This window comes from Solanum tuberosum, unplaced genomic scaffold (assembly GCF_000226075.1).
Source record: "Solanum tuberosum cultivar DM 1-3 516 R44 unplaced genomic scaffold, SolTub_3.0 scf00116, whole genome shotgun sequence".
NCBI classification, from domain to species: domain Eukaryota; kingdom Viridiplantae; phylum Streptophyta; class Magnoliopsida; order Solanales; family Solanaceae; genus Solanum; species Solanum tuberosum.
Window position 1 is genome coordinate 1,125,447 of NW_006239040.1, and position 10,611 is coordinate 1,136,057.

The 10,611-nt window shown below is 32.2% G+C and overlaps 1 protein-coding gene and 1 long non-coding RNA gene across 2 annotated transcripts; one reads left to right on the top strand and one right to left on the bottom strand.

Moving 5' to 3' along the window:
- Positions 1 to 2,388: 2,388 nt before the first annotated feature.
- Positions 2,389 to 3,839, top strand: LOC102583632 (uncharacterized). The gene is made up of 2 exons (XR_001473746.1): positions 2,389 to 2,592; positions 3,280 to 3,839. It is a non-coding gene; the product is annotated as an uncharacterized lncRNA (long non-coding RNA).
- Positions 3,840 to 7,766: 3,927 nt separating this feature from the next.
- Positions 7,767 to 8,808, bottom strand: LOC102588035 (uncharacterized). Its single transcript, XM_006350016.2, has 4 exons — positions 8,655 to 8,808; positions 8,508 to 8,573; positions 8,390 to 8,427; positions 7,767 to 8,148 (listed from the first exon to the last, which is right to left on the bottom strand). The coding sequence occupies exons 1-4, from the start codon at positions 8,742 to 8,744 to the stop codon at positions 8,013 to 8,015; spliced, it is 330 nt and encodes a 109-aa protein (XP_006350078.1). The 5' UTR covers positions 8,745 to 8,808; the 3' UTR covers positions 7,767 to 8,012.
- Positions 8,809 to 10,611: the final 1,803 nt, after the last annotated feature.

Consider the following 10,611-nt stretch of genomic DNA (forward strand, 5'->3'; position numbering starts at 1 on the left):
AGGACGCGGACTCCTCTGTTTCAAAATTAAATTTCGCGACCATTTATTTAAAAACATCTCCGCGTCGCGGACTTGTTCCAAGACTGTGATTTTGTAACTTTTCTCATGTTTAGCTATTCAAAATCATTCCTAAACATCATGAGGTCTTTCCTATCACAAATCACCATCCTTGAATCCATAATTCAATTCAAGGACAACTAAGAGTCAAGTTGAGAAGTTAAGAGTCAAGCTAAGAGAAGTCAAGAGTCAAGTTAAGAGAAGTTCATAAAGTATTTCAAAAGTCTTTCACAAACGTTTTAACTTTGTTAAAAGACTTAGGTTTTGAGTTGAGTAAAGTTTGAAGTTCATGTCTTCAAAAGAGTATATCGGGACTATGTATTCCCAAAGAGTAAAATGTTTTCACATTTAAAGAAGAAGGGTAACCTTGATTTCCAAAAGAGCCTTTGAGCTAGTTTTCAGTTAAAGAGTAAATGTTTTCACATTTGAGCAAGAAATGAAGCTGAGATTTCCAAGAGAGCTTTTAAGCTAAGTTTTTGAGTAATTATCTCAAACCAAAGAAAGAGTTTGTTTTTACAAACATATGAGCTAAAATATATTATTTTGAGAGTAGTATTGAGCATCGATATGGGAATGCGAGTTCATATTAATTCAAGTCTTCATAAACCATGTAGTCATCATGAGTAGTAAATGATCATACTTTTTAGATGACTCCTTCAGATAGACTAGTGGATCCACTTAGTGTGAGAGGTTCTATACCCCCGATAAGGTATATGAAGGTCCTTGGCAGCGTGAGTTAAAGTGTTGTATCACCACTTAGGCTCATAGTGGTGGTTGTCGGTTAGAGAATCTCCCCAGAAATTATATTATTTTCTTAAATGAGTGAAGTTAAGTTTGTTATTGCATTTTCTTTAATGAACTAAGATGTTTTCAACTGTTTTATAAGCTTTATATATAATGCATGTGCTTTATTGCTTTATATTTGAGTTAAGTTATTCAGAAGTTGAGAAGAGTCAAGGTAAGTGTTTCTTCATATTCCTTTCAAGCCTATATCTTGTTTTAGCATTCCAACTCGCATACTCGTACATTCAATGTACTAATGCCAGTTGGTCTGCATTGTCTTATGATGCAGACGCAGGTAACCAAGATCAGCATCCAGCGCATCGTTGATCCAGTTGAGCACTCAGAGTCTGGTGGTGAGCCTCCTTGCCTTCCGGAGGATCTCCTTTTTCATTACTTTATCATTTTAGTTCATTAGGATGTTGGGGGTCTTGTCCCGACATCTATCTCAGTTATTAGAGGCTTCATAGATAGACAGTTAGTTAGTTCATTTGTCTTTATTTTGTTATTGACTTATGTACATATTTTGAGTTGTCATTGTGGCTAAGTTAAATGTTTATTTTTAAAACATTATGAGTTTAGTTTGAGAAAGTTGAGTTATTTTCAAATATTTTAAGTCTTCCACTGAGTAAGTAAGTCAGGCCAAGGGTTCGCTTGAGACCAGCAATGGTCTTCGAGTGCCAGTCCCGCCTAGAGTGTAGGCTCGAGGCGTGACACTTTACCGCCGTTCCAAGGCTACCATAACTCATCCATTGTTCAATAACAAATTACAAAGACAACAACTTTGAATGTCAAAAGTTAGGAAAAAGGGAACTTACCCATAAATACCTCCTACTAGGCTGACCAATAAAAGCATACTGATAATCCTCATCAATATACAAAACCCAATAATCACCAGTAACAGGAATAATAGGCAAAAATGGCGGAACATAAAACCTGACTTTTGTTGTAAATATTACGAAAAATACCTTCTTGACGAACACTGTATCGAATTTATCAAAGCTTGTACTTCACCAATAACTCTTCTAGAAACTTCTCATAGCTTGAGGCGTGTCGAAAGACACTGTCCTTAAGGATATATCACCCGGTATGGATGTATTCCCCATTATTCAACAAGCTATTCTAGTATAAAACTAAGAGCCAAAAACTAACAAAGATTCTTTAAAACAAAACCCAACACTCATAGTATTGGAAAGTGATGGAAGAAACTCTCTTTGTTCTTATCTACTTCCTTAATCAATAGCTAAAGAGCTCAACATAAGATTAGGCTCCAACAATTGTCAGACAATAAATAGGGATTAATAACAAGCAATAATAGGAGGCAATTGGTCAAAAAAATAACGTTTGATTAAAAATAGTCTATCAATGCTATTAAAAGTGCACAAAATATTTGGTCAAAAGGAAACGTTTGACAACTGCCAAACAGTACAACATAACAGTGTTTTAGTGGCATTTATTTAGGGGCAATTAACTAAATGCCGCTAATTTCTCCTTTAACGTCATCTATTAGCGGCAATTAAACTTTTGCCGCGAGTAAGTAACTTTTAGTGACAACTATAATAAATGCCATTAAAACATCCCCAATCCCTTTATACGATCATTCCTTTAATACTCCAAAAAAACTCTCATTCTTTCTGCGCCGCCTCAATCAAAACCTACATTCCCGTTTTGAGTTCATTCATTTCATCATCGCCACTGCTTCGCTTCGTTCCATCATTGAGGTCTTTCAATTTTGATGTTGCTGACTATCTTCAGGTATGATATTTCTTTATCGTCTTCATGATTTCTGTTCAGATCTCGAACGATTTTGGATTCGTATGTTATGGTTGTAATTTGAAAATTTTCTTCTCACACAATCAATTGCGCGCATATTAGAGTATTACAGTGCGTTTTTATGAGTAAAACATGTTCATGTTTATCACTCTTTTACCATTCAATGTATTACACCTCTAAATTGAACCCTAATACAAACATGCAATAAGATTTATAGTCTATAACTGAATTTTATGGTGGATTACTGCTTAATTTGAGTCTGATTCGTAAATAGAAGTGTTTATTATTCAATCGCATTACTTTTCTAATTTTGTTCAAGTTCTGGAAATTAGATCCTGGTAGTGGAAACAATTACTCATGTCTGAAGGTTGTTGAAATTTTTGGTTTAGAGCACATAAATGTTGGATATCTTTTGAGGAAGGAGACGTATTCTCGTAGTTAAAGGAGGCATCCGTCTTCTAGTTTTAACAGTGGTTCATCTTTAGTTTAGTTTTGTTTTGATGAGACTAAAAACGTATCAGATCTAGATTGATAGTTCAAAAATAATGAACGTAATTTGAAAAGACGCTTAATCTAAGAAACTCCTTTGCTTTTCTGCTTTGTTTTCATGTTCTGTTTCTCTAGTATGTCTCTTGGCCTCTTACTTTATGAGAACTTTTTTTAACCAAGGAATCCCTGAGGGAAGTTGGCGCAATTTGAAGCTCGATTTGAAGAAGCTCTTCAACTCCTTTAATATGTCGACTTCACTTAACATGTAGCGTTTATTTTCTTCTTGCTTGTTCAGACATATTTCATGAGCACAATTAAGATGAGCCTGAAGCTCAACCCGAGGGCCAAACTGCAACACAGACTCTTCGCTCAGAGATATTGCAGGACACAATGTTAGTGATAATGTCAAGCATCTGACACCTAGCTGACACAATCGAGTAAAGCAAGTACACCATTGACACCCCTGCTCTTCTGCAAGCTGTGATGGAAATCGAAGGTCTGAAAGAATCAAAGCGAATGTACGCCTTCGAGTTTTTGAATGAGGACCCTACAAAAGCAAGAGCCTTCATGGCATACAATAGAAGACTCAGAAGGATATATTTGTTTCGACTGTTTGGTTGGTGGAGATAATATTTTGATTATCTGTTCTACTGCTTCTTGGTCCTCTCTTTTTGATGGATAATCAGTACATCGTAGAGGATTAGTGCAAAAGTACATCTTTTAATATGTTTTCTTAGCAATTTGTTAGTTATGTTTTCTTTAAGTTTATTGTCACAGGCTAGCCAGTAGAGTTATTACTGGGCTACAATTTTGTAATGTTTTTTCTTGGGTGATTAATAAAAAAAATGAGTTACAAAAAAAAGAATATATTTCTCTTATGATTTTTATTTTTTATGCTATGAAAGTGTGGTGGTTAAATATGTCATCCTTTGCATCTTCATCGGCATTTACACAAGCCACACAATATGTTTGATATCACATTTTTAAAGTAATTTTACTGGCAATAGTAATAGCCGCTAAATAAATGCCGCCAAAAGTATTAACGTTTAGCGGCAATAATATTAATCTTTACCGGTACTCTAAATAAATGCCACTAAAGCCTTTAGCGACATTGGATGCAATGGCAATAGATTAAATGCCGGTAAATGTTTTTGTGGCAATAAATATTGCCGCTAATAGGAAAATTAATTGTCACTAAAAGTCTCTTTTGGTGTAGTGAAATTTGCATCAATTATGTGTTGAGTTGAATGTTCTCAAGAATATTGTATTTTTGAGATATTAATATTGTTTTTCCAACAACTTTCAATTTTGCCTCATCAACATTAGGATCAACCTTATAAGCAGTTCCTTCAATAACAAAGCAACAAGTTGGTTTTCTTCCTCAGGGCTATGGTTCCCTTGATGATCTTATGGGTGAAATGAAAAGGGTAAGCAAACCTCTTTTAGTCTCTGTCTTATTTATCAAGCTTTTATTCTGAAGTTTAGTCATAGATTCAAACCGAGGTTGTGCGCAAGCTGGCCTAGGCACCACACCTTTTATTTTCAAAAAAAGAAGAATTTTGAGACCTGAATACTGCTGTTTTTAAATAAAAATACATGAATTACAATACTTGACCTGAGTCCGCGGTCTGTGCTGTGGTGATAGATCAGATAAGCTTTCTTGAGGAAAGGATGTTTACTTAACTGAGTCCGCGGTCTGTGCTGTGAGTTCAGCTGAATCATTTGCATTCGTCTCCAACTCTGTATATATATATATGCGAATTCTTTTGAAATGTACACAAATAATAAGATTACCTTGAACTCGCCGACTCTAGATCCTGATTAACTTTTGGATGGGATGGGTGGAGTTCTTTAACATTTTTTCTTTACTATTTTACAACTTTTTTAGCCAATCCAACTAACAGAAATTGAATGAATATTGTGTGAGTTGATGACTCGTATGTCACATATTAAATTGATAAGAACCGATACTACACATGATTTTAGCCCACAGCCCAACTTTTTTATACTAGTTTCCCCTGCTATTGTGACATAATGGAAACTGCCTAGCATTATACAAAGAGGAAAAATCATAAAGCAAAATTTAAACCAAAAAAAGTGGGAAAGCATACCATATTATTAGATTGCCAAAATAATAAGGCATGCTGAATACATTAACCTCGTCTCAACTGATAACTAAACAATTTTTTAATAACTTTCAGAATGCACATCTACACGTTTCAACTCATTTCCACCGTATCTTGTGGTCGCATAACGTGGCGTGACAATTATCATATCACCAAAAAAATAAGGCATACGATAGGCGCATTAACTTGGCCTCAACTGATAATAACTAAACACTTCAACTTTGAAAATACATATCTACACACTTCAATTCGTTTTTACTGTATTTCATGGATACATAACACTAGCATGCCACATAAATTTTGTAGGTTACATTCAACAACAAATAAAATAAATAGTGCATTTTTTTTATACACACTAGATATTAATATTTATATGTAAGTTGAATGACATATTAACATTGTTACCTCCCTTTCCTAATTAATAGTAGTAGCAGCATTTTTCTCGTAGTTGTTTGTCGTACTTGTTATTTTTTGTGCTCCAATTATCGCATTGTTTGATTATTGTTGTTGCTTCTTGTTTCTTTTTTTTATTTTTAAATGTTATGTTATGCCTTTTCTATTATTTGTTATGTCATATATTTGTCATTGCTCGAGTCGATCATAATCAATCTCTAGATATCTACCTCCACAAGGTAAGGGTATTATTACGTACACTTTACCTTCCTCATACCTCAGAAGTTAACTCTCGTTTTTTAGACTAATGTGTGACCGAATAAAAATAAGTTTCGTCACTCTTTATCACATCCATGGAGAAAAAATAGAAGTTTTCCTCACAATTATAACAAGATGAAAACATTTTGCTTTCGACCATCATTAAAATTGAAAGGATGTTACACAAGGGGGAAGAAAATAAATTGATCCACAAAACTTTTTAACCGAGATCATCAAAGCAAAGATATAATAACCATCATGTTAAGCAAATAAACAAAATAACCCAATTTTTGAGATAGGTTTTTGGTCAAAATCAAAATATCGAGCAAATGTAGGATCCAGAGTATTGTTGCGAGATAGTTTCCGAGGCCGGCAAGCTTTAACAACCTCATTCAGTTGCGATTTTGAAATGTACACAAATAAAGATTATCCTGAACTCGCTGATTCTAAATCCTGATTCACTTTTGGATGGAATATGGTGGAGCTCTTTAACATGTTTTCTATACTATTTTTGGCTTAATGAACCAATACACTACAACTTTTTAGCCAATCCAACTAACAAAAATTGAGTTAATATCGTATAAGTTGATGAACAAATACTACCTTGATCTTAGCCCACAACCCAACTTTTTTATTCGATGGAAACTGCGTAGCATTATATAGAGGAAAATCACAAAGCCAAAAAAAAAAAAAAAAGTGGGACAAAATAATGTATTATCAAATCACCGAGAAATAAGGCATATAATACACATTTTAACTTGACTTCAACAGATAAGTAAGAGAATGCACATCTAAACACTTTAACTCGTTCCCAATTGTATCTCATGACACTCGAAGTTGACGTAAATTTTGAAGGTGCTTAGATGATCATTTTCTAAGTTGGAGAGTTCAACTAACACAATTGAACACATTGAGGTGTTTAGATGCTAGTTGTCAAGTTATAATGTCTATTTTATGTATTATGCCAAAAAATTATTACGCTGTATTATGCCAAAAAATTATTACGAATACGTGCATAACTTTCCTAAAGAATAATGTAGGTTGCATTCAACAACAATTAAAATAAATAGCGCATAATTTGATTATTGTTATTGCTCCTTTTTATTTCTAAATAAGATTACCTACAGTTTACCTTTCTCATAGCTTATAAAATTATACTAGATACCTCGGGCATTATTTGAGAATACGATTGGACTAATAATAATATATTTGATGTAATTAGTTATACAAATAGTTAAAACTTACTCCTGTAATTCCAGATTTTTTACTGGGGATTCTAATTAAGAAAAGTAATCGATATGAAAAAAATAAGGTTACGATAGCAAACCCCTTGGCATTGATCTTTCACAAACAAAAGTACTGCAAGAATGTCTACATATTTGATGAAATAGAAAGTTCCCTCACAATCAAATAACAAGATGAAAACATTTTAGTTTCAACCATTATGAAAATTGGAAAGATAAATTGATCCATAAAACTTTTTAACCAAGATCATGAAGCAAAGATATAATAACCATCATGTTAAAGCAAATGAACAAAAAAATCCAAATTTAGAAATAGGTTTTTCTGTCTTAATCAAAATATTGAGCAAAATGTACAGACACGAAGGATCAATGGTCAAATTCAAATATAACGAAACAGAAGGAGATAAATAACGTTGAAGTAAAGTTAGAGAAAACGCGACAAACACTTGAACAGTTGGGAGGAAGAAAAGAAGATAAGTTGATCCATAAATCTTGTTAAGCCAATAAACAAAGATATAACAACAATGTTAAACGAATAAGCCACAGATCAAAGGCTTGAACTGATCAAAATGTAGAAAGAGACACAAAGTTACGCAACCAACTAAAAAACAACAACAATATTGAACTAGAGTTGGAGAAAACGGGATAAGCACATAATCAAAAAGGTAGATAACCATAGAGCATTTAGATCCCAAAAAGTTACTTAATACATGGAAATAAACAAACCGATCTTAACATAATATGTTAATCAAAAGCTTCAGAACTACGATTAACTTCAGTCTAATTGAAACAAAAGCTTCATAACTACGATTAACTTCAGTCCTAATAGATGGTTAGATCAGGAGATAGCCGATAGGAAAAATCAAAGAGAGACTACCAGTACTGCACCAAGTCACCTTAAAGGTGATGCCAGGGATTTTTTTAGTTTTCTGCGGTCCTCCTGGAGCAAGATTCTACTTACTTCAATGCCATACAAGGTCGCATAAGGTGGGGAGCGAATGCAAGCTGGAGGATTCAACCAGAGATCCCTGCGAAAACGGGAGCAAAAAATCACAATAAACATTAAACCTTGTTTGAACGGTTGTTAACCAGTTCCAATTTAGTGGTTCAAATCTGATTTCTGGCACATGATTAATTTGTATGGTTCTCTCTTCCCTAGAATTAATTGTTATCTTTACATAATAATGGATTCAACGATAAAATCCAAACGAGCATTGTACAGTACACAATAGCAATTATACAAACAAAATAACTCGAAAAGAGAGGTACGATTCGCTGCATCCGAAGCTGTGGAGGTCATGGAGGCTCTGAAACATAAACAAATTTGAATAGAAAATCAGTTACAGAAATCAGTGGTTAAAAACAAAACAAAATAGAGCATAATCACCTCTTTGGGATGCAGAGTGTTTTTGCGAGACAGTTTCAAAGGCCGACGAGCTTTAACAACCTCATCCTAAGTTTTAAAAAGGGGGGAAATTCAGATTAAAATTGAAGAAGAACTCTATATCAGAGATGAAATCGAAAAGTAGAAAACCTGTTGATTCTCCGTCTTCTGCTTCTTATCAATGTGATGTTCTTCATTCTGTTCCTGCTTCTCCTTCTCCTTCTCCATCTCCATCTCCATCGCCGCTCTTCTTTGGTTGATGATTAGGGCAAAAACGTTTGATGTGAATGTATCTCGAGGGTTTCTTATTTTTTATATCTATATGGCTACAAAATAAACGTGAACCGTTGGATTTCAATGGTTCGATCATCTTGTTGCTTCATTTACGTTTTTCTCCCTTTATGAATTTTTGTTCTTCACTAGTTAATAAAACACTGTTTTATCATATTTTAATAGTAAGTAATATAATGCTAATAATTATACATATTATTATTATTTTATACTTGACTAATTTTTTTAGAAATAAAATGTAGGTTTGTTTTATTTTATATTTGATTAAAGGTATTATGTAGTTTTTAAATTATTTACCCATCATTTTTGTTTGTTAGTTTGACGGAATAAGTTATTCTAGTTGAATAACTTATCTCAAAATAATCTGAAATAATTAATTTTAGAATAATTTATTTTTAATTAAATAGCTCCTAAATAAAATACTTTATTTGAAACAACTAATCTTAAAATAACTTGTTTCAAATCAAATAATACCTTAAGGGGTCGTTTGGTAGGGTGCATTAAAATAAATAGTCCATGTATTATGTGTGGTATAATTTAGTACTATGTTTTGTAGGAATTTGGGCATATGTATAACTAATCCATGACTTAGTTATATCTCCTATATGGTATTATAAGATTTATTACTAATACCTTCCATTTGGAGGTATTAGTAATACATGAGATATAATATCATGGGATAAACCTATGTAAAGACAAAAATATCCTTGAAATCATTTTAATTATTTTATTTATTTTCTTGATGTTATGTTTTATATTTGTACTAGTAATTTTATTTAAATAAATTAGCTTACAAGTTATTTAGAGAGAGTTGTTTGTTAACTAAATAAATCAAATACATATTAATACAATATTTGAAGTGTGAGTTGTTTAACATTAACTAATTAAAAAGACAAATATATCACCACGTGACGTTTGTGATTTTAATTGAATGTATATATATTTGTGTGATTTTCTAATTATTTGTATTTTGAACAATTTATAAAATCGCATACATATTAAAATTACAGGTTGCAATTTTTATGTGTAAATGTAGATGGTTTATTCAATTTTACTATTGTTTACCGTCTTTTCAATTTTAGAAGTTGATGGTTTATTCTTTTTTAAAAAAAAAAATTGAAAATTGACATTTTGTAAGTGATTAATTTACTAAGATGATAATTATTTATTGTCAAATAATTTAAGTGAAAAAAAAGGCAAACATGACAACAAAATTGTTCTTCTCATAGCTAGTTAGAAGGCCATAAAAAATAATATTGTCCGATAATTATTTACTTAACCTAATTACATAATAATTCAAGGGTATGATTGGAAATAAGTTTTTTTTATAAAGTTTTAATCCAAACACAAGATGAGATGGTAAACAATAAACCAAACACTTGATAAAAATAAACCTACATTACTAATTCCTGCCTTATGAATTTTTATATCAAACGACCCCTAAGGGCCTGTTTGGAAGGACACCCTGGTAATTGAATTTGGTGTAATTGGTGTAATTACACTATCTTGTCCTGTTTGGAAGGACATATAATTACTTGGTCAGCAGGTAATTTGTGTAATTGACAGGAGGTAATTACACTCTACAATTCACAGACAGAGGTTGTGAATTGTTTGGTAATTACATGATGAATTACCACCTGATTACTTTTTTTTTCTATTTTTATTTTTTTGTTTTAATTTTTTTTACTTCTATTATCTTAAGTTCTTTTTTTATTTTTATTATTCTAAAATTTTGTAAAAGTTTATTTTTTATTTTATATATTTCATTTTCTTCTTGTTCTCAACCTTACTTTACGTGATTCTATGTAATTTTCTC

Coding starts and splice junctions, on each gene's coding strand:
- LOC102588035 (XM_006350016.2), bottom strand. CDS start 8,744: ATGGAGATGGAGATGGAGAAGGAGAAGGAGAAGCAGGAACAGAATGAA. Junction 8,574..8,654: donor AGAAGACGGAGAATCAACAG/GTTTTCTACTTT, acceptor TTTAAAACTTAG/GATGAGGTTGTTAAAGCTCG. Junction 8,428..8,507: donor ACACTCTGCATCCCAAAGAG/GTGATTATGCTC, acceptor TTTATGTTTCAG/AGCCTCCATGACCTCCACAG.